This window comes from Triticum dicoccoides, chromosome 3A (genome assembly GCF_002162155.2).
Source record: "Triticum dicoccoides isolate Atlit2015 ecotype Zavitan chromosome 3A, WEW_v2.0, whole genome shotgun sequence".
NCBI lineage: Eukaryota > Viridiplantae > Streptophyta > Magnoliopsida > Poales > Poaceae > Triticum > Triticum dicoccoides.
Window position 1 is genome coordinate 751,395,788 of NC_041384.1, and position 24,060 is coordinate 751,419,847.

Consider the following 24,060-nt stretch of genomic DNA (forward strand, 5'->3'; position numbering starts at 1 on the left):
AAAAAAAAAGCCAGAGGTGGCGATGTGTCATGCGTGCACGCAGGTCACACGTACTCGAAGTCCATCTTGATGGCGTCCGGGCCTTGCCCGAGCTCGCGGTTGAGCAGCGCCTTGGCCGCGGCGAACGCCTCCTCCTTGGTGCAGTCGTTGGCGCCGCTGTGCATCACCTTGTTGACGTTGTTGAAGATGGGCTTCCAGTACCGCTGCGCCTCCCGGTTCACCACCGCCACGGCCCGCTTCAGGGTCTCTGCATCAGTGGTCTCCGGGCGGTAGCGGGAAAGGACCTCGATGGCCTGTGACAGGTCTACCTTCCGCAGCTGCACATCGTCATGGTCGCCCGCAGCGGCGACGGCGCCGTTGCTGCCGCTGGCCGCGAGCGCCACAACGAGGAAGACGAGTAGGTGGGGGGACGCCGCCATGGAAAGTAAGTATACTAGACTAGTGCATTGCACAACGAGGAAGCTAAGTATATATGGTGTGGTGGCAGTGGCACCAAGAACGCATTGCCCGACTACGACTGGGGGTCAGTTGAGGCTTGCATGAAAGCAACGTGATTGACTGGCAGAAAGTGTGGCTGATCGAGGACAGATGGAGCGGCTCTGGCGCCCATGTTCCAACCTGTTATGCCTGCTGTTAGAAGGGAGAGAGGGATTTGATGAAATAGTTTAATGTATTGCTTGAGCCTCGTGGGCATATATATAGGAGTACATGATCTACTTGGAGTACAAAGCAAGCCAGAATATTTCCTAGTCTAACCTATGTTTCCTAATACAATCATGTTACTCAACATCCCCCCGCAGTCACAACGGTAGCGACGCAGACGGTGAGACTGGAGAAGAATCCGAAGGTAAGCCGACGGACACCCCCCACAGTCGTAACGGTCGACGCATTGCGGAGTCGTGGCTGGAGTGGAAACCAACGAGGTTGCTCAAGCAGGCGATAGCCCTTTGTGCCGTTTGTCGATGTAGCCGAGAGCGTATGGTGGTGGAGCTGTGGTCAAGGTAGACGTGCGAAAAATGTCGTGGTCGATGTCGAGTCGGGGTAGCCGGTGTCGATGAAGTCGCCGTGGAGCCGCGGGCGCAAGGAGACGCCGAGTTAGCATGGGCGCAGTGGTGTCGAAGTAGTGGTGCGCCGGGAAGAAGATGTTGTTGACGACGCGTCGCGGCGGGGTTGCCCAACCCGGGGACACATCGTAGACGAAGGCACGCGTCGGTGTTGCCAGCACCGGGCATGCGTAGACGGACGAAGACAAAGTTGACGAAGCGCCGCACCAGGCTTGCCAGGCCCGGGGACACGTCGTGGACGAAGGCACGCGGCGGTGTTGCCAGTACCAGGCATGCGTGGACTGGGACCTGCACGAGTTGTACGCCATGTCGAAGAAGTCAGAGAGGCCAGCAGAGAAGGACTCGACGACGATTGCGGTGCCAATCGGCGCGGGGCCAGTGTCGCCCGTGGTTGTCGGAGTAGACGAAGTGGTCATGGTAGATGACGGCGACGCTGGCGACGGGCAAATGCTGGACGAAGACGAAGAAGGTGGACGGGCGGCGGCGGCGGCTACGTGGGTAGCGGCGGCGGCGACCAAAGAAGAGCAGCGGCCGCGGCCTGACGGCGGCGGCGGCGGCTAGGTTAGAAACGCGGCGGCGATGCTCGAAGTAGGCGAAGAACCCTGACGGCGTGACGAAGACCGGCGCGGACAGTGGCATTCCCGCGCCAAGGGAGACGGCGCGGCGCATACCACGGGAAGTCAACGCGCGTGGACGACGAAGTGGACCATGGGCCGCCACGCTACGGCCCGAAGGGGCGACGCAGCGGCAGCAGGTGGGTCGGGGCGACGGCGGGAAGACCTCGGGGCGATGGCGGGGACCGCGGGCCGCGCCGCTGCGGCCCGAAGGGGCGATGCAACGGCGGTTCGTGAGTCGGTGCAACCGCGGGGACGGCCTCGGGACGGCGGCGTTGACCGCGTGCCACGCTCACTACGGCCCGACGGGGCGACGAAGCGGCGGCGCGAGGGTCGATGCAGCCACGGGACGGCCTAGAGCGGACGCCCTCGGGGCGGCGGGGGACCGCGGGCCGCGGCACTACGGCCCGAAGGGGCGACGCAGCGGTGACGCGGGTCGGTGCAGCCGGGAGAAGAACCACGGGGCGGCGGCGCTGCGGCCTGACGGGGCGACGCAGCGGCAGCCCGATGCTCGATCGGTGGAGAGGCGCGCTGAACTCGTGGACGATCTTCACGGGACCTGCGGAGGCGCGCGTAACCGACGGGCCAGGTCGGTCGCACGGCGTAGATGAGTCGGATCGTGGCGGGAGCGGGTGATCAAGCCGCTCGTGCGCGAGGTTGGGGACGCCGCTCGGTGGAGGCGTGGTGGCGACGTAGTCCGAGATGAAGCCGGCGGCGGCGGTCAGCAGGGCAGCTATGATTGGCCGCTGCATGACGCGAGGCCGCCGGGTCGGGGTGATGCAGGAGTCCCGGTCGGAGCAGGGCGGTGACGGCCGGCGTAGATCGATGGGCGGGCCGGCGCGCGAACGGCGGCGGCGAAGGGCCACCGCATGACGTGAGGCCGCCGTGTTGGGGCGACAGGCAGGCCAACGCGCGGACGCCGCGCAAGGCCGCCGGGTCGGGGCGACCGGCGGGCAGACGCGCGGACGACACGCGAGGGCGCCGGGTCGGTGAAGAAGCCGGCCGATCGCGCCGGTGTTGGAGTAGAGGCGCACGGGGTCGACAGCGGCGGTGGGCGACGCAAACCGGATCACATAGACCGGAAAACCAAAAAGTAGACGCCGATCAAAGCGACCGGCAAGAGAGAGAAAACCCGGATCAAAGGATCGGGAAAAAGACTCTCTAGGGCAGCCAGTCAACACGACCGGCGGACGAACCCTAGGTACGGACGGCGTGGCCCCCGGCGGCGGTCATGGAGGCCGACCACCCCGGGTGCGGCGCGCGGGTGCGGAAGCGGCGGCGGCTAGGGTTTAGGATCGACTTGCGATAGATACCATATTAGAAGGGAGAGAGGGATTTGATGGAATAGTTTAATGTATTGCTTGAGCCTCGTGGGCATATATATAGAAGTACATGATCTACTTAGAGTACAAGGCAAGCCAGAATATTTCCTAGTCTAACCTATGTTTCCTAATACAATCATGTTACTCAACACCTGCTGCAGTTTTTGCTTCACGCGGATGTGATAAGGTGACCCGGACGGTTTGACTAGTTCTGTGGTTCCATAGTTTTCCTCTCATTTGCTTCACAAAAGCTAGCAGTCTGAACTATGTGGCCCTAGATAATTAATTGCCTTAGATTTGTTAAAATATGTTTTAGTCTTAGGTGCATTTGTATATAGACAAATCTATGATCGGTAATTTGGGACAGAGTAACAGATAGGAATAACGGGCTAGCGGAGTTTTGCCTGTTTCGTTCACTGCTCCAGTTTTATGCATCTAAACATGCACTTTGGGTCTGAAGTTACTTTTAGGTACTTTCGATCAACTGAAAATAAGGTTAAAGGGAAATGCTAGTAATACTCGTAAAACAATTTACACTTCGGTACTTTGGGTCTGAAGTTACATTTAGGTATGCTTAGAAATAGTTTGTGTCCCTTGATATTCAGGTTACAAACATAGAATGTGTTTGCTGATAAGCGCCTCAACAAGAGAATCAAGAGTTGATCATTCAAGACGTTAACGTATGTGTTCAGATAGTTATAGGTTGGGTACCTTCTATATTTCTAACTTTGTACCTGATGGTTGTTCTGTGAACTGAGCGTGCATGATGTGATTTTGTTATGAACTTGGAACTTGTCAACGGATGTACCTATATGAATATGTTTGTTGCTATATGTGGTTACGGTTGTTCATGTACACATGAGATGTTCTTGGCACTTTGATACTTAATTCATTTCAATATATGGTTGTGTGCATCGCTTGATGCAGAGGCCAGATGTAATCCTTCTTTTTGAAAAAATGTGGAAAAGGTGCTTTTTAGCTGCTATGGTGCTATATATGTGCGGGAAATTAATAGCTGCTGATTATTATTTAGGAAAAAAACTCTACTTCCGGAGTGCTTATTTAGCACCAAAAAATTCACATTGAGGGATGGGCGGGTAGCAAACATATTTACGGAGTGTTACACAAATAATGTATTGTGGACCTATGCTCAGATAGGATGGTTCTAGCAACAGAACAAATCAAAGGCAGCTGGACATAGCTGACATAACCATGCGGTGCCTATTGATTTACATCTGAGCGATGGGTGTGGGTGGAAGCTACCGCCTCGCCATGTGGCGCCGCTGCGGCATCCTCGGCTGCTTGGCTACCGACTGACCTCACATGGCCAGGCCCGGGCAAGGGGTGATTTTGCTTATGTTGGGCACCTATGTCATTGTGTCATGCGGGAGTAGGAGGTGGGAGATTGTAAGGGAGATGTTAGGGTTCCCACTGAGGAGAATAACATAGAGTCAGTTATTGGCCTTTTTGGCCTGGATTATTTCAACCAGTAAGTTGGCGGGATCAACTTTGGTCATGCTGTCGGTCTCGGTGAACAACAGCTGCAATGAAACTATTGTCGGTTTTAATTGCCAACCGACCAACATAATTCTTTGACGCGGTTTCTACTTTTAAGCCGACTGTAGTGATTTGTTAGTGTCAGCCCAAAATTATTTGGATGAAAATTTATTCCACCACGTACTTCATAGCTAGGATATCTAGCATCATGTCTGGTTTATGTACGGCAGGGGTGATGAATGATCTTCAAATAGTTTTAAAATATATTTCCTCCGTCGCACAATGTAAGACTAGCTTGCAGAAAACATCTTACATTGTGGTACGAGGGAGTAAAAGCTAGTGAAACAAGCAATGTGAGGCTAGCTGTGTCTCCTATCTATCCTCTCCTGCAGCATTTGTAATTTTCGACATTCGGACCACTTTATCACGTACGTAGTACTCACATAGTCACATCGCATCCTGCACGTCTTCTCTCCACGCGCCTGCTGCAGCAAGTTTGAACATGGGCGAGATCAAGCAGTCAAAAAGCCGCCCACTCACATGATTTCTTCTGCCACTCACGTCGCTTTAAGGTGTGCAATGCGATCCGCGTTGTCACTGCCACCACACCATATATACTTAGCGTCCTTGTTCAAGAGATGGATCGATGTACACTGTACTTAACTGCCATGGCTGCCTTCCACCTCTTCTTCCTTTGGCTTGCTACAGTGGCCGCTACAGACGACGACGCGCAGCTGCGGAAGGAGGCCAATGGTGCAGGCCCTCGGGGTGGTCGCCCGTTTCGACCTGGCCAGCACCAACGCCGAGGCGGTGAAGCAAGTGAAGCGGGCGCTCGCGGTGCTGAACCATGACTCCATGAGGTGGAGGCCAACCCCCACCGGTGGAAACCCATCTTCACGGCCCTCAAGAAGGCGACGGACGGCGGCGCCGACGACCGCAGCAGGGAGGAGGCGTCCTCCGAGCTCAAGGTGCTGCTCCACCGCGAGCTCGGCCTGTGTCCCAAGTCCCAACTGCCTCAAAAGGGACCTCGGAATCGGTGATCTCTAAATCGCTTGTTCGCCACCTCTTCCTTTCTCTTTCTCCCTAAACGTGCCCTGTCTATGCTGTTGTTAGTTGTCGGAGCTCCCGTCCGTGCACGGCGGCTGTCGCCGTTGTCGGTATGGTGGACCTTCATCTTTACTTTTTTCCGAAAAGAGGGTTTACCCCGATCTCTGCATCGGAAAGATGCATACGGCCATATTATTGATAAATAAAAAGTGCAGCAAAAGTCTCGTAATCTCAAAACAAAAGAACAGGTGCTCGAGCACGAGAACAGAACCATGGACAGCCCCAACCGGCAGGCAAAAGACAGATAGAAAACTAAACACCTATCCTATTACATGACCACCATCCAACCTCCACCTTTACTTTCCTTCCTGATTCATTAATCAGCCTTGATGGCTTCTTTCGTTACACTGCTGGCGCTCCCGTGTTCCTCCATGAATATAGCTCATAAGATAGTCTTATCCTAAGCCTGAAACGCAATCTAGAAATGACAATAAAAGTATCATGTAAAATAAGCTATCTGCTAGTCTTGTGATTAGTAACTAGACATGCCTAAATATGTTGTGAGAGATATTATTACTAAGAGTTCATCTTTGAATTAAGAAAATGAAAGCCTTTTTTTTCTACTTTCTATTTTCACCACGATAACATTTATCCTACACGGCTACACGTGGCAGTCTTATGATGTATCCTTATATGCCGGGAAGGACAACTAATCATTTGAACGGTGCCCCAATGTACCATGCTCAATGGACCGGGAGGCTCCTGGGGCTGTGGGCTACGTTATTTTCTTTCCGTTCACCATTTGCTCCTGCTGCTTTGCTCATGAAAAAGAAAAGCACTCGGTATTTTTGCTAATTTTGAAAAACAGTTGTGAATAAAAAATGATCGACGATTTATAAATATGATTATAATTTATTTATTTTAATTATGAATTTGATTAGCCAAGGGGGTCCATTTTGTCAATCTGCTCCCGAGGTAGTCCTTTTTGTCAATTAGATTAGCCAAGGTGGTATTTTTGAACAAAAATATGGTTGGATGGAGCTGTCCACTTCGACAAAGCCGATAGGAACAAATTGGTTTCGATGAAAAATTAGTGCTAAATGGGCACACTAAACCTGATTGGAGCTGTCGCCTGGAGCTGACTGGCCGATAGGATTCTAATCGGCTTCGGCGTGACCAACTGTAGCCAATCGGCTTCGCTATATTATTTAAAAAATGAAAATGGCTTAATATTTCTCTAATTTCTTAAAAAAATGTATTATTGAAAAAAAATAGACGCATATTATTGGTTAATTTGTTCTTTGTCCTTGCGGCTCGGTGCCTGACTATTATATTATTTATTTGCAGTGTCATCCTATACTCATATAAAAAATAAAATCAAAGTTACGCCTTTATGAATGTACCATTGTCTACCAGCATTCATTACATAATGAAACTGTGTAAGTGCGTAAAAATATGTGCATGAGATAAAAATAAATAATCGACACTTTTAATGCACCAAAAATCTAGCCCTCGCATTTGCTAGGGCCACCTTGCTAGTTCCCTTTAATAGTAGGTATATATATAGATGTGGAAACAAAGTAGATATATAGTACTCCCTTCGTTTTTAAATATAAGTCCTTTTAGAGATTTCAAATGGACTACAACATACGGATGTTTCAAATGGACATGTCATTTTGCTCTGTATGTAGTCTCTTGTTAGAATCTCTAAAAGGACTTATATTGAGGAACAGAAGGAGTATAAGATAAAATATGTATTTTTTTACAGGAAAAACTTTCTATCCATTCACAATCTTTTAAGGCAGTACAATGAACACAATAAGTAAAAATGGTGTCCAGATCGTAGACCATCTAGCGACGACTACAAGCGTTGGAGCAAGCTAAAGGCACGCCGCCGTTATTGCGTCTCACTCAGCCCGGCAAACCTTGTTGTAAGTCGTCGTGCGAAGGCACATTAGAATAGCAAGTTAGCAACCGCGGGGTTTCTTTTCTCTCGGGGCGACTCTCGCCGCCGTTGAGGTTTTGCTCCCCTACCGTCGCCGTTCAACTCCTTCTCCGTCGGTGTTGTGCGGGAGGTGGCCACCAAGGATGTCTCCTCGCCCGCGTCGGGGGAGGTAGCGGTGGATATTAGGGTTCCCGCACCAAGCCCGATCTGTTTGCTTTTCGGGTGAGAGATCCAATGGCGAATTCCGGGGGATCAAGTTCTTCGGGGATAACTAAGGTTGAGAAGATGATGCAAGAGCTGGGACTGAGAGAGGAGGATCTGGATGATGTGATCTTTGACGAGCAAGTCGCGCCACCGGAGGGGCCTAGATGGGTTGCCCTAGCTAGGGTTAACACGACGAAGAGCTATAGCCAGACTTGGTTTTACCGAAACATGAGATCAGCATGGGACATCGCGCAAGAGTCTAAGTCCAAACGTCTGGAGGAAAATTTGTGCACTGTCCAATTCACCTGCCTAGGTGATTGGGAGAGAGTTATGAATGAGGGCCCTTGGAACTTCAGGGGGGACGCGGTGATCCTACTGCCGTATGATGGAATCACGAAGCCCTCCACTGTAAAGCTTGAGACAATCAAGATATGGATTCAAATCCATGATGTCCCAGAATTGTATGCTCATCTGGTGGCTCCGTCGACAGCAAAAGTGGGAGAAGTTCTTTTCTCGGAACCGAACTCACATGACTTTGTGGGCAATTTTCATCGAGTTTGGGTCAGCATCAATGTCCATAAACCCCTCAAGAATGATGTATCTATGATAAGAGATGGAAAGAGGCAGATTTACAGAGTAAAGTACGAAAAGCTTCCGGACTGGTGCGCGGTTTGTGGCATGCTAGGTCACTTATACAAGGAACATGGCAATGGTATCCATCCTCCATCAGCGCTCGTTTTCAAGGACCTCCGTGCCAGCTGGGCCATGCGTTCTAGTCGTGGTCCAGGAGAAGGACGCAGCCAGAGGGGCGGTAGGAGAGGAGGCCAATCCGGCGGCTGAGCTAGTCCCCGTTCAGGGGGAGGCCGTGGTGATGCGTCAGATCAACATGCTCATACTGTATATCCAGTGGTAGACCCAAGCAGGGGGGCCAGCGATGCGGAGATGGAGGACTGGAACAGAAAGAGAAACGCGGCAACCGAGCTGGGAGCCAAAGTCACCATGCCTCAAAGCACTGAATCTTCAGGAGAGCCTGTTAACCCGCTGGCAATTGTGCCAGCAATTTTGGCTGCTGCTAGCCCACCGCCACATAGAGAGATGAAGAGAACCAAGAAGACTGAGGAAGATACCGAGGCTGCAACTTCAATAGTGAAGAATTTGGCGGGCTCCTTCGAGGAGCACCGCCAGGCCCAATGAGTGCGCTATGTTGGAACTGTCGTGGAGTGGGAAAAGCCGCGACAGTTCGAGAGTTTCGCGAGTTCGCGAACAAATTTTCCCCTACCCTCTTATGTACCGTGGAAACCCAGTTAGAAGGTAGAAGCATTAGCAGGTACTTTTGGTTACGATCATAGTTTTGCTATTGATAGTCGTGGTAGAAGTGGAGGTATAGGCATTTTCCGGAACAGTGAAATAAAGTTGGAAATTCTTGGTTACTCGGACTACCATATTGATTGTTCTGTTGAGGAGGGAGGCTATGAGCCTTGGAGAGCTACTGTGATTTATCGTGAAGCGCAGACACATCTTCGATATAAAACTTGGGACACTTTGAAAAATATTAGCACTTCCAGCAGGTTACCTTGGCTTTGCTTGGGCGATTTTAATGAAGTTCTACGTCCCGATGAGCATGAAGGAGTTGGGCAAAGGAGTAATGCGCAGATACAGAATTTTCGTGATGCGGTTGACGTTTGCATGTTGCTATATATGGGTTATGTGGGTCGTTTCTGGACCTTTGAAAAGAAAGTGAGGGGGGGATCCTACACGAGGGTACGACTGGATCGCGCCCTAGCTAATCCTGATTGGCGCGCAAGGTTTCCCCTTGCAGACCTGACACACTTGACGGCAGCGTCCTCAGATCATTGCCCCATCTTGCTGCGTCTGAATAGAGAACAGCCACGGAGCAGGCAGCCGAAAGCTTTTCGTTATGAAGTAATGTGGGAAGGCCATGAATCGTGGAGAGACACAATCAGTGCAGCATGGACGGGCGAAGGAACAAGCAACAGAGTGGTGGAACTTCGGGCTAAACTGCAAGCTATATCCCAGGATTTGGGACGGTGGAATAATGAGACCTTTGGAAACGTTTGAAAAGAGATCAAAAAGTTGAAGACGGAGCTTGAGAAGCTGCGGGCTGATCCTAGCCGAAGGGCTCCGTCACACGTCGAGCTCAAGATAAATGAGAATCTAGTTGAACTTTACCATCGGGAAGAAATATTATGGAGACAGTGTTCACGGATTGAGTGGCTAACATCCGGAGACAAAAATACAAAGTTTTTCCACTTGCGAGCAAGCATCCGCAGGAAGAAGAATATGATTAAGGCGTTACAAAATTCCCTCGGAGTCTTAACTAATGATCTAGATGAGCTCAAAGCAATGGTACACCAATTTTATGAAACCCTGTATACATCAGAAGGTGTAAACAATATGGAAGCAGTCCTAAATTGTGTATCAACCAAGGTCACCGCGGAGATGAATGAGCTACTGGTTGCACCATACAAGGAAGAAGAAGTAAAGACAGCCCTCTTTCAGATGTTTCCGACCACAACACCGGGGCCCGATGGTTTCCCAGCTCACTTTTATCAGCATCACTGGGATCTGTGCGGTGCCGAGGATACGGAGGCGGTTCTCAGGATCATTCGAGGAGAGGAAAGTCCGGAAAGCATCAATGATACGGTCCTGGTTCTCATACCTAAGGTAATGAATCCCATATGCTAACTCAGTTTAGACCCATCAGCTTATGCAATGTATTATATAAGATTGCGTCCAAGGTGATTGCGAACAGATTGAAGATGATTCTTCCGGACATCATTTCAGAGGAACAATCAGCCTTTGTGCTAGGCAGGCATATCATAGACAATATCATTAGTGCTTATGAGTGTCTTCACTTTATGAAACGCAGCAAGGCCAAAGTTAACAGTTTTCATGCGCTTAAACTTGATATGATGAAGGCATACGATAGACTAGAGTGGGATTATCTACAGGCGATGATGATAAAGCTTGGCTTTGCTCCATCTTGGGTCCATATAGTAATGAGCATGGTTCGGTCAGTATCTTTTTCAGTACTTTTCAATGGTGAGAGGCTTGACACTTTCAATCCATCCAGAGGCATTCGGCAGGGAGATCCGATATCCCCATATCTCTTTTTAATCGCAGCGGAGGGCCTTTCGTGCCTACTGAAATCCAGTTCGTCATCGTCTCAGCTAGAAGGGATCAAGGTGGCATCCACGGCGCCAGCCGTGAACCATCTCCTTTTTGCTGACGATAGCTTGCTGCTATTTAAATCGAGTGTTGAAGGGGCTGTGGCAGTATCAAACTTGCTGGAGAGTTACTGTGTGGCATCTGGACAGCGGATAAATCATGAGAAATCCTCAATTTTCTTTAGTAAAGGATGCCCACAAGCCATGAGAGAGAGTATCAAAAATACTTTAAACGTTCAGAATGAATCGCTCAGTGACAGGTACCTGGGGATGCCTACTGATGTAGGGCACTCAAAAAATGGCACATTCAGATATCTGAGAGATCGTGTGTGGGAAAAGACAAGAGGGTGGATGGAGAAACTGTTATCTTCAGCGGGCAAAGAAATTCTTATCAAATCGGTAGCCCAGTCAATACCGGTTTTTTCGATGTCCTGCTTCCGTCTCCCACGAGGTTTATGTGAAAATATTACATCCCTGATCATACAGTTTTGGTGGGGGAGCAAGGGAGGAAAACGCAAGCCGAGTTGGGTAGCCTGGGAGGAGATGACAAAGCCAAAGCATCTAGGCGGCCTCGGTTTCAGGGATCTGGAGATCTTCAAGCTTGCCCTACTGTCGAAGAAGGCGTGGAGGTTGCTACAAAACCCTACATCCTTGAGCGCCCGTATTCTCAAGGGGGTTTACTTTCCTGATGTATCTTTCTTTGAAGCAAGTCTTGGGAATCATCCATCACAAATTTGGCGGGCAATCCTGGATGGGCGAGATATCATGGTGCAGGGACTTGTGAGAAGAATTGGAAACGGCAAAACCACGGACATCTGGCACGATAACTGGCTACCTCGCACACACATGAAGCGACCATTAACTTCTCTGATTCAACATCCTCCTCAAAAAGTGTCTGAACTCATCAACAGTACTACATGCTCCTGGGATGAGCAACTTGTTCGGGCTACCTTTGTTCCAATCGATGCAGAAACTATCATGCAAATTCCTCTCTGCACTAGACAGGTTGAGGACTTTTGGGCATGGAGCAAGGACAGACGGGGTATTTTCTCTGTCAGAACTGCTTACCACATGATCCACCAGAAGAAACTATGCAGAGAAGCATGGCTATATGTGCAAGGGGGAGGGAACGTATCTAGTGCACCAAGACAATTGGTGCTACCGGTGCACCGGACCCCGTTGCACATTCAAAAATATTCAAAAAAATTCGAAAATAATTTAGTGTATCGACACAACATCAATATATGTTGTCACAAAAATTCAAATCAAAATTCAAAACAATGCTCAAGATACAAAAATGATAAATTTGACCTCAATGTGCTAATGGGCCAAAACTGAAGCCCAAGTTGTGTTACGTATTATTCAGTGTCAAATTTGTTATTTTTGTATCTCGAGCAATGTTTCAAATATTGAATTAAAATTTTGTGACAACATACATTGATGTTGTGTCAATGCATTAGATTTTTTTCGAAGTTTTTCGAATATTTTTTATGTGCAACGGGCGACCGGTGCACCGGTAGCACAAATTGCCCCGGTGCACCAGATACATTCCCGCAAGGGGGATCGTCCCACTCACAAGCTGATAGTGAGATCTGGACAAAGCTATGGGGTTTCAACGTTCCATCAAAGCTTAAGATGTTCCTATGAAGATTTGCGAAGAATACCACACCAACCGGGGCACTTTTGCATCATCGGAACATGGCGGACACGCCAGCGTGCGGCCTTTGCGGAGCGGAAGACACTTGGAGACATGCTTTGCTAAACTGCTTGGTTTCCCGGAGTATGTGGGCTTTGTCATCTAAGCATATCATCGATGCACTGAGTAGAAATGAAGAAGGGGACGCGAAAGAGATGGCTCTCCGCCATGCACGAGGCACTATCCCAGGAGAGTTTTACAACACTCGTGGTCACCCTATGGGCCCTGTGGGGAGCGCGCCGAAAGGCGATCTATGAGCAAATATACCAAAGTCCTTTTCAGGTACATGGTTTTATTCAGTCTTACATAAGGGAACTGGAAGCTATCAAAACTGTTAAAACGAGGCGGGGTGGCAACACCATTCCTCGCCCGACAAGCTGGATTCCCCCACCAACAGGGCTGACAAAACTGAATGTGGATGCTGCAGTGGGGAGGGGTAGTAGACACGGTTCTGTAGCGGCAATATCGAGAGACTCTGATGGCCTTTTTCTGGGAGCATCGGCTGTGGTTTTTGCAGGAATTTCCGATCCGGCCACCCTTGAGTGCATGGCGATCAGGGAGGCGTTGGCCCTTGCGGATGACCTGAATGTTTCAACTATACAAGTGGCGTCTGACTCGAAGGTGGTGGTCGAGGACATCCGAGCCAACAATCCTACAACTTATGTGGCGATCATACATGAAATAATAGAGCATAGATCAAATTTCCTTTTGTGTAATTTATGCCATGAATTTAGGAGCTCGAATATCGAAGCTCACAAGCTCGCGAAGCACGCGTTATCCCTTCCGGCTGGCCGACATGTTTGGTTGGGACAGCCGGACGGACTCTCTTTCGTCCATGTAAACATTGTGACGTAATAAAGCTTTGGAGTTTGCCTCAAAAAAAAAGCAAGTTAGCAACCGCCGCCGATTAAGAGAAGCATAGAATTGAAGGATCTAACCTGAAGACACACAAATTCAGATGAACGATGATGGCCTGGAATTAAAACCGAGCCAAAGACCAGATCCATCACAGTAATGTATTTGCTATGACCATGCATCACAGAAGCAAAATGAGAGAGGAACCAGTCAACCGGCCGGCCGGGTCTCTTTATCATCTCCGCGGTCCTCTGATCACATCCTTGTGAAACAAAAGGTAGAAGTTGTTGGACGTAAACAAACATGTACAAAAAAGCCGCCCCAAGTTGTTGATCACATCCTTGTGAGTAGAGTACGTACGTTCTGCACGTCTTCTCTCTCAAGAGGTTTGAAGATGGGCGCCAAATTGGTCAAAAAGCCGCCCAAAACGATTAGATCAGTCACGTGCTTTCCTCTGCACGGCTTCAGCTTTCAGTTGTGCAATGCGATGGGCGTGCCTTAGTAATCGTACTAAGCTAAAGAGAGTGTGACCAGTCCATCGATCAGATAAGTCACATGATTTCTTCTGCCACCCACCCCATATACTTCATCCGTTGTTCAGGAGAGGAGACGTACCAATCTTCCATTCGCCATGGCCGCCTTCCGCCTCCTCTTCCTCCTGCTTGCCTTCTCCGCCAGCTGCAACAGCATTGCCGCTGCCAGCGCGATGTACAAGGCGAGGGCCAGTGTGATTTTCAGACATGATGCTCGCACCATCGAGGTCAAATTCGTCCTCCCCGCCAGCAACAGCCCAGTCGCCGCTGGGGACGAGGACCTGCAGCTCCGGCAGGAAGCCATGGCGCAGGCCATTACCGTGATCTCTCGCCACAGGCCAGAGACCAGCGACGCCGAGAAGCTCAAGTGGGCGCTGGGGGTGGTGAACCTCGAGGCCCAGCGGTGGAAGCCCATCTTCAGAGCCGTCAGCACGGTGCTGGAGAGCGGCGCCGACGACGGCACCAAGGAGGACGCGTTCGCCCAGGCCAAGGAGGAGCTCAACCGCGAGCTCGGCCAGGAAGGTCCCAACGCCCTCAAGATCGACTTCGGGTATATGTGACATGCATCGCCAGTTCCCCACCTCTGCCTTAATTTCTCTATCGGCCTTAGCGCGCCCAAGATATCTGTGGTGTTGTTAGTCATGTATAGTGCTCCCGTCCGTGCGCTGCGGCCTGTCGCAGCTGTCGGAGCACCGCCATTATTTCCCTTGAGCTTCGTTCTTGACGCCTTTGGCTGCGGAACGTTTGTGATTGTGCTTGCATTTCCTTAGTCAGCGAGGTGGTTATTTTGTTACTCTCTTTCTTCTCCCCGTCTTTTCCATGAGTAGCAACCATGCATGTCTCCTGGCTTCACTAATTCACAGGGAATTTAACCAAAATACAAGCAGAAGTAGTTGCCTTTGCCAAATTTTACGAAGGCGCATGACCTTTTTTTTATAGAAAGCCTTCTTGGCGGATTACATTACGTTCGGAAATATAGCTACAACATTCACGATCTCATGATTTCGACACAATGCCATATTTTTTTAGGGAAAGGAGGAATGCCCTCGTCCTCCCGAGTAAGAATCTCTAACAAAAGCAAAAGGAAAATTACAAGACCACAAGCCATAACCGGCCAAAATAGGATAAAATGCCTACACACAAATTCTAGTATTCGCGCCCCGTGACAATAGGATAAAATGCCTACATACAAGTCCACCTCCTCATCGACGCCTCGGACAACGGTCTCAACCCTGGCGGCGGCTCAGCACGGCTCCCCCATGGCGTGGGTGTGGTTCCATCCGTACCTCCACCCCGGCCTTGGTGTCGCAGTCGTCGTTTCACTCCTTCAGACTGCCTCGAGATGATTCCCTTTGCCAGAAGGTGCGCACTGACGAGGCGAGCTCGTCCCCGGGAATGTCACATCCTCTCGTCCAATGAAGCTTCACGATGACCATTTTCTTTCTCGTTCGCCATGGCCAAGATGACATGCCGGTCTCCGTCTCCTCACGGCACTTTCCGAATCTAGTATGTCGTGCTAGCCTGCCGTACCTGGTTGTCGTCGCCACCGGCCTAGTTCAGGCCACCGCCCTGACCCCTAGGTCCCCGACCGCCGCCGCCGCACATCAACGGACGAAAGTGGCTGCCCATATCCGCCAGTTTTTTGCGGACAAGCTCAACCACCTAAAATGTGAATATTGCTGGAATATAGGCTATCCACATCCCTCTCATCCTTAAAACCAAACACTCGCCATCAACCTAAAAAGTGAATATCCCTATCCCGTCGAAGGATAGCCACTGAACCAAACAAACCCTATATATAAGTAGCACATCTTGCATTCTTAAGAAGTTGATCCCCACTACTATCGATTTTCTCAACATGCACACTGTCGACATCACCTTCATGCCAAGTCAGCAGTATTTTTTAATTAATTGCAGCTGCCTACTGAAACATATACGCAATATATACTTCTAATGGAGTACTAAATGGTTCAGTTTCAAACGTAGGAGTCGAGCAGCCTCTCTTCTTTTTCCAGTTAATACATTTAATACAAATGTTTGCAACCGTAAGAGGCGAATAGTCTCTCTCCATCAAAACAAAAAGCAATGCATCTCGATCTCCCACATATCCCTTGCCTACAAGCACCTCACGGCCGTCCATGGCCAACTACTCTCTCTCATTCAACAAAAAGGAAACCACCTTTTCTCCTAGCTACAGCCGGCGACCAGTAGGCAACCTCCGCATGAGCCCACTCCTCGACACCGGTCTGCCTCATCTCCACCTATCTACGTGCGCTGGGTCACAGTTCTGTTGCCGGCCATCGAGATCGTCAAGGAAAGCTTACCTACGGAGGCTCATCTGGGTGCAGAAGCCTGATCTCTTCCTGCTGCCGTCGGAGGCCTCCATGCCAGAAGCTCCACTTGAGCAGCAGCAGTACGTCTCACCGGCCACGACACAATAAGCAGACAATGATTGATCCGCATCGAAAGCTCTGCCCAGAGACATCAACGGTGTTCCATCCCACTGCCGCTGAGTACAGACGGCAACGATGATTTGCAAGATGTCTGGAAAGGCCGAAAGATGTAAGCCAACGAGTAGTACCTTCTTCATTCACCAACTGCACATGTTGGTGATTTATCCCTTTCATCACTAACGTCTGACCATTTGTGTTTGCAGCTTTTGCATGACATCTAATTATATTGACACCATTTATTTTTGTGATAGATCTGTTCTAATGAGTGCTGGCACATATGCATTTCATACTTCAGCTGTTTTGCATCATCACCTCATTGTAGTATCCTTGCTAATATTCTTTGTGATCAATCTTCTGCATTATCTATATAGCTTTCAGATGTTTAAAAACATCCCGGCTAGGCGTGTGCAGGGTGTTCCCTTGCTCCTGACCTCCTCCGTCACGCCCATCCTAAATATGTTAAGATGTTGCCTATTAACTGATTCATGAAGTCATTCACTAAGGTGGGCAAATACAATACTCTTCAACAGTACATATATGTGATTCCTTTCTCTCTGTTAATAGTTAAGACATTATTGTGAATTGTACTAACTGATCTTGATTTTTCATATGTGTAAACATTTTTTTGCCTGTTGCATCTCATCCAATTTGGATGAGGCATGGTCAATTATTACATTTTTTAAGAAAAGGATGGTCAATTATTACTGCACCCTACTATTTTCTCGATGATTTTCTTACACTTATCTATTCCAAGCAGAGTGTGGCAATATATATGCTTATCCAAGAAGAACAGTCACAAAAGGCTGAGGTTAGTGCTTTGACTTTTAAAGAATTGTTTCCTGTTATTACCATGATATAATGTTCAGATCTTGGAATATTTTCACCCCCCACCCCCCTTGGTTTCATAACTGAATGTAATATTAGTTTGCATCAAGGCAGCAGAGGGAGTATTTCAAAATTAAGTCGGTCACATCCAAGTAACATTGATGGCCAAATATAATGATCATGTCTGATGCAGTAAAGGTGACCACCCACTCACTCTATATCTGTGTGTGAGACTCTATAACTGAGGTGAGACTTTTTTCAACTGATTTATTGGAGATGTTGTCTGCAGATTTAGTGTCCAATGTAGTTGCTCGATGCTTTAGGATACTTTATTTTTTTCACTTAGTTTTTATTTGAGGAATTGTTTCACTTACTGCTGTTACAATACTTCCATATAATATATGACATTGCTATTAAGTTCATTCCACAGTTTTCTTTTGTTAAACGTAGATGCAAACTTAAAGATGGCCGTCCTGTGGTCAATGCAGTTTCATACTTCCAATGTAAATGTGGTTGTTAATTAGTTCTATCATTCTAAGTTTTAACTGAACTTTTTGTAGTTTTATAGATAAAAGATATCTTTCACATTAATGAGGATGATTCTTCATGTGTGGTTCCAGGGATCAGGACACTAAGGCACATTTACAAGTATTCAAACCACTTTTTTTATTTGGATGTCTGGTGCCATTTTGTTTGTTTTTGGGACTTATTATGCATGGGATTTGTTTTGCATCCGCGGCCATCCATGAGGCATATGAAAATGGTTTTATGTATATTATTCAGTGTCACTAAATATATTCTATTTTTTTGCATTGTTCAATAAATATGTGTCTACTCATTTCCACAGCAACGTGCGGGGTATCATCTAGTTATACCAAGTCATGCTACCATTTGTAAAGCAAACGAGAGGGAAACCATCAGTCACCCCGGCCACTCTTTATCACGTTGGTAGTACCAGCTCAGTCACATCCTTGTGAAGCAAAACTGGAGTCTGGACGTCCACCTTTCTTGCCTCTCTAGTTGAGCGAATTTTTTTTTGAAACGAGTTCAGTTTATAAATTGTTTTCGTCCACAGGTAAAAATTTTCGTTTTTGCCGGCGATGGCTGCAGAGGTTGGAATCGTACCATAGTACAGAGGTTCGTATGTGATAGTTCATTTGAAATCTCTAAAAAGACTTATATCTAGGAGTGGAGGAAGTATCAGCTAGCACACCACATATACTGAGCTTCCTTATTTGTTGATCCATTGTCACCATTCAGTCAAGAGGAGAGATGGACGACCGATCGATTCGATTCGCCATGGCCGTGTTCCTCCTCCTCCTCATGGTTGCTCTCGCCAGCGTCCGCAGCAGCGAGAAGGCCAGCGTGGTGATGAGGTTTGTGTCAGCACCACTAATCTTGACGACGGCGTCGTGCGGCAAGCTGGAGTCGCGTTCGTGCGTGAGCGGCGGCCGGGTCGTTGTGCAGCTACATGCATGTTTGTTTTGCTGGGTCAAACGGCCGTTGTGGAGATGCAGCACAATCATAAGACGTGTGCATGCGTATAGTTAGTGGAGAGCAAAAGAAGGATCAAGCCGTTGTGTGACTTGGCCGGCGTGTGTGCGTAGTGGGTTAGCTTTTTTTTTTTTGAACACACTACAGACGCAAGCGCTCATATAAACACGCATACACTCACCCCTATGAACACGCACACGCACACCCTACCCCTATGAGCATCTCTGAGAGACTGAGCCGACATATCATCTCGAGATTTTATGAAGTCACCGTAGGCGCCTTGTAGTCAACGGGAATGTCTCCTCCCACTAAAATCGTATCGCCGGAACCACTGTCCACCTAACCATCTCGACCAGAGGTTGGTTCACGCGTAGTGGGTTAGCTAGTGCGTACATGCGCGTGGTGGCCCTGACGTGTGTGGCCGTGTGCTATTTAGGCCTAGTTTTTGGCTACGTGTGTGGCCGTGGTGGCCCTGACGTGTGTGGCCGTGAGAAAACGAGTCCAAAACTTGAGCATGGACTCGCCTAGTTACTGCCTACTAGGGCCATGTCTTCAGCATCCGGGGGGCTTGGCATACGTGCCCTGAAAGTTTGCCATGAAAGTTGCATGCCTCTTCGAGGCCAACAACTTTGATTTTTACATTAGCTAAATCTGAGTTTGTATGGGCATGGATAACCAAAACAATGAGCTGCATGACAGTTATTGGATCGGGGTAGACCAAAACAAGATATGTCGAGGCTTTCTGTGGTGTGCAAAGCAACAAACAAATGGTGGGCAATGTGCAGTGGCATGGAACCAGGTGTGCACACCGAAGTGGGCAGGAGGGCTTGGTATCCCTAACTTGAGCTGGCTTGCAGTCACAATGGCCATGGTTAGAAAGGTCCGATCCTACCGAACCGTGGGCTGAGTTCACCATCTCGATGCCTGAACAATCCATGCAGCTTTTTCGTGCGGATGCTAGAGCAACTGTGGGGGATGGAAGAGCGAATCTACTCTGGGAGGAACGATGGCTGAACGGAATGCGAATATAGGAGATTGCGCCGGCCCTGCACAGCGTTGTGGCCAAACGCACGCGCTACTCGCGCACAGTGCAACAAGCTTTTGAGGAAGGCACCTGGGCATTGGACATAGGCCTAGAGCGCACACAGCCGATACTACATGAATACCTTCAGTTGTGGCCCGGGGTGCGGACAGCACAACTACAGCCGGGATGTGATGACACTATCAGTTGGTCCTGCGACTGGGAGCAAAATGCTTAGCACTCCATGCGCTCAGCCTACGAAGCCAGGTTCTAGGGACGTGAAGTTATCCGGCAGCTGCATTCACGTGGAACTCTGGGGCGCCAATGCTGTGCCGCTTCTTCACATGGTTGGCACTTAGAAATCGTTGTTGGACCTCTGACAAATTAGCACAACGTGGATTGGACCACCAGGAGGCGTGCCCTTTTTGCGACCAAGAAGAAGAGTCGATCCAACACATTCTACTGCACTGCGTCTTTTGCCAGAGAGGCGTGGACGGTGCTCTGTCGGGCATTGGGGAAGCCTGAGTGGGTGCTGGCCCGGCCCAGTTCGCTACGAGAGTGGTGCACTGACAAGGTCTAGAACAAAACAGCCCGCAAAGACGTCAGAACTCTCTTCATGCTAGTGATTGAGAGTTGTGGAAGCACAGAAACGTAATTGTTTTCAACGGTGCAACGCCATCCGTAAGGCGCGTGTTGCAACAAGTACAAGAGGAGGGGAAGACATGGAAAAAGGCTGGACTCTTCAAGTGCGACACGGCAGCGTTCTTCGGGGAGTTAACTAGGTGGGCGTGTGTGAGGAGTTAGTTGTCTGTAGGTGCACCGGCAAGGCCGGGTGGAGTAAGCGTGCACACGCTTTGTAATTAACTGCTGTATGAGGGCTTTTTACCCTTTCTTTTTTTATAATATAAAGTACGCACACTCGTGTGTATTCGAGAAAAAATGAGTTGCATGAAGATTGGGAATGGAGGTTATGGGCCAGCCTGAAGCTACTGGGCATTTTTGTCCGAATTAGATTATACTTCTGCCTTTGTATGGAAACGTAAATGCTTTTCTTGTAAAGAAATTCAGAATTATACAACAGCCGGAGTTAATTGATTCCAAAACTTCCACGGTTAGGTTATATATTGGATTTTAGATCAGTGACCAACGGTACAACAGGAGGCGCGGAGGGTGGGGGGCCAGCTTTATCACGTACTAAGTACTCACATAGTCACATCACATCCTGCACGTCTTCTCTCCACGCGCCTGCTGAAGCAAGTGGGCAAGATCGATCAGTCAAAACGGCGCCCAATCCATCAGATATCTCAGATGATTTCAGTTGTGCAATGCGATCGGCGTTGCCACTGCCACCACACCATATATATACTTAGCGTCCTTGTTCAAGAGATGGATCGTTGTACAGTGTACTTAGCTGCCATGGCTGCCTTCCACCTCCTCTTCGTCCTCGTGCTTGCGCTCGCCGCCAGCAACAGTGCCAGCACAGTGGCCGCTGCGGACGACGATGATGTGCGGCTGCGGCAGGAGGCCATGGTGCAGGCCCTCGGGGTAGTCACCCGCTTCGACCTGGCCAACACCGACCCCGAAGCAGTGAGGCAGGTGAAGCGGGCGCTCGCGGTGCTGGACTGTGAGGTCCAGGCCCACCCCCAGCGGTGGAAGACCATCTTCAACGCCGTTGACAAGGCCATGGATAGCGGCGCCGACGACCGTAGCAGTGAGGAGGCGTCCTCATCGGCCAAGGAGCTGCTGGAGCAGGAGTTCGGCCCGTGTCCGAGATGCCTCAAAAGGGACCTCGGAGTCGAAGATCTGTAAAATGCATGGCAGTTCGCCACCTCTGCCTTTCTTTTTTGGCCTTAGCGTGCCATGTGTGTGCTGATGTTAGTTATGGCGCTCCCGTCCGTGCGCTGCGGCATGTCGCAGTTGTCGGAGCTCCACCTTTACTTTTCTTCTTGTTCCTTCTTCACGCCTTGGGCTGCGGAACGTCTGTGATTTTCCTTGCTTGCTTGTAACCAGTATTTCATTAGTCAGCGAGGTGGCTTCTTTTGTTACTCTGTTAGTGCTCCCTGTGTTCGTCCGTGAATATCTAAGCCAAGTTGAAGCTGCATAGATTATCGTGTGCTCCATCTCACCTAGGACATGTACAATGCATGGCTCATAACATTGTCATGCTGGCTTGAACAATCAGATGTTCGTGAAATGCGCTGCTTCAAAGGCTGAAAAATGTGTCCCTCCAGGTGTACTTTTCTTTTAGCTTGGTATCCACACTTTATTGAATACTAACTAAAACATGAAGGCGCGCGTTACCGCGCCCGTCTGTCTTTGAGAACAAAAATGCAGAGAAATAGAAAAAATAAATATAGGGCAAAGTTCTTGAAAATGTGATATCTGGATTTTACGCAATATTTGTTCAAAGTTTGACTTTCAGTTAGAATTGAGCAAATATGACATAGAAGTGCTCATAACAAGCATGTGGTGATTCGTGCAACGAAGCCAGTGTGTAAAACAATACGACACTGATTTGCACACGCGGACAAAGAATTGTAAATTCACATGTACATACATATATTTGTATAGAAAATACAGCAATATGATTTCATGCCCCCACATCAAGCTGCACATCAGACTTTGTAGGAGCTTGAAATATCACATAGTATTTCGATTAAAAAAATGAAGAACATAACTACCTTAGCAGTGAGCACGACCCAGGCAGTTCTACGAATGTGAGACCAACGAGATGCGTCTAGTAGTACATATTTGAGGTCGCGGACGGAAAAAGATGGGACTGGGATGGATCGGACCCAAGTCCTCGAAGCTGAATTATCTTCGGGTGTGGAGCAGCTGTCTACAGGGCACTGTGGCTCCATGGCTCCTTTTCTCCTTCAAGATCTTCGCAAGGAGCTCATCACCATCCCGGCATCGCTACGCCGCCGCCGGCCGCACGGACAGGAACGAGAGGCTTCGGTCGAAGAACACAAATCCTTGCGATGCGGCGTAGATTGGTAGGCCCGCTAAAACAGAGTCATCTCCCTCGCAACTGCGCGGCCCATGTCATTTTGGCCCGATTAGCGACAAGCCGTCTAGGTCAATTGGAGGAGCAGCGGCCCTGTGAGGTTGGGTCAGCCTGCACGCGCTGTGACGGGCCAGGGAGGCACTGCGGGACGTTCGAGGTACGACCAGTAGATCTGAAGCGTTCGTTAGAGTGATCCTATGGCTGAGAGCTTCAAATCGTTGTGGAGGCTCGTAGGTAGCTGAATCGTTGTGAGAGCTTCAAAGCGTTCGTTAGAGTGATCCAATTGTTTTAAGTAGCACAGACTTTAAAAAAAAATCGCTAAATAAACTCCTTATTTCGCCTCTTTGTCAAACAAAGAAAACCTCCTTCATCCTAGATGTCCTTTAAAATTAGGGGCGAGTGTATGTGCGTGTATATGAGCGCTTGTGCCTATACTGATGCTTAAAAAAAAGTGTGTCTTTCCTATTAGTGGTTTTCATATCTGTACACTATTTGGCATGCTTGTAGCCAGGAATACTATGCTTCCAAAAAATATAGCGAAATTCATATTATTTTTTATTAAACAACATTTTTTCAACCTGTAACAGACATTCTATAAACTATAGATGATACCGTACATTGCCGCAGGAACACTGCTAAAAATAGGTAGGTTGAAGATATGGATAATTAGTCCAATGAAATGAATAATTGTGAGATTAATTTTTCGTATATGGTAGCCACACATGATTTGTTGATGTGGAAGGGCCGCATGCATCCAAAAATATGTAGTGACTTGACAGGTTGTTGGTGTGGCGGATATGCATGACTTTTTTGACGTGGAAGGGTTGTGCGCTTAGAAAAAATAGTTAGTGAGGGATGCAAGTATTTAAGAATTTAGAGGATGGAGGACGTTGCGGGACCACCAGCGATGGAATATCTAATTAAGTGTAGTCCACGCGTGATCACAATATTTTTTATTGCTGGACGGATTTAAGACATGAACCAAAAAGTTATTTATCTTTTTTTTTGCGAGAAAAAAAGTTATTTATCTTAGGCATAGGTGGGAACCCGATGAACGAGTTCACGTCGAGGGTGGCCCGCTCTTCACGTGGTAGGATCAAATCGGAAGGGATAACTAGTTGTAAGCAGCTGGGATAACTAGCTTTATACCTGTCCAGGTTGGATGCAACCCGTACATTGGGATGGCTGACCGGAGCTACAAGAACTTCAACCCGCTCTTCGAACAATCGCAGAACCATAAATCGAGACTAACCAACACAAAACGGCCGGAACCGTAGAGAACCAATTGCGCCGGG

At 48.8% G+C, this 24,060-nt stretch overlaps 3 protein-coding genes and 1 pseudogene across 3 annotated transcripts; 3 read left to right on the top strand and 1 right to left on the bottom strand.

The window, feature by feature from the left end:
• Nucleotides 1–21: 21 nt before the first annotated feature.
• On the bottom strand, nt 22–604 carry LOC119273652. The gene has a single exon (XM_037554745.1). It carries the CDS (start codon nt 417–419, stop codon nt 45–47), a length of 375 nt encoding a protein of 124 aa, XP_037410642.1. The 5' UTR covers nt 420–604; the 3' UTR covers nt 22–44.
• A 4,561-nt stretch (nt 605–5,165) lies between these two features.
• LOC119273268 lies at nt 5,166–5,537 on the top strand (annotated as a pseudogene).
• Nucleotides 5,538–13,996: 8,459 nt separating this feature from the next.
• On the top strand, nt 13,997–14,734 carry LOC119273653. The gene has a single exon (XM_037554746.1). The coding sequence runs from the start codon at nt 14,064–14,066 to the stop codon at nt 14,523–14,525; it is 462 nt and encodes a 153-aa protein (XP_037410643.1). The 5' UTR covers nt 13,997–14,063; the 3' UTR covers nt 14,526–14,734.
• Nucleotides 14,735–21,170: 6,436 nt separating this feature from the next.
• Nucleotides 21,171–21,777, top strand: LOC119273654. The gene has a single exon (XM_037554747.1). It carries the CDS (start codon nt 21,175–21,177, stop codon nt 21,565–21,567), a length of 393 nt encoding a protein of 130 aa, XP_037410644.1. The 5' UTR covers nt 21,171–21,174; the 3' UTR covers nt 21,568–21,777.
• The last annotated feature ends 2,283 nt before the right edge of the window (nt 21,778–24,060 follow it).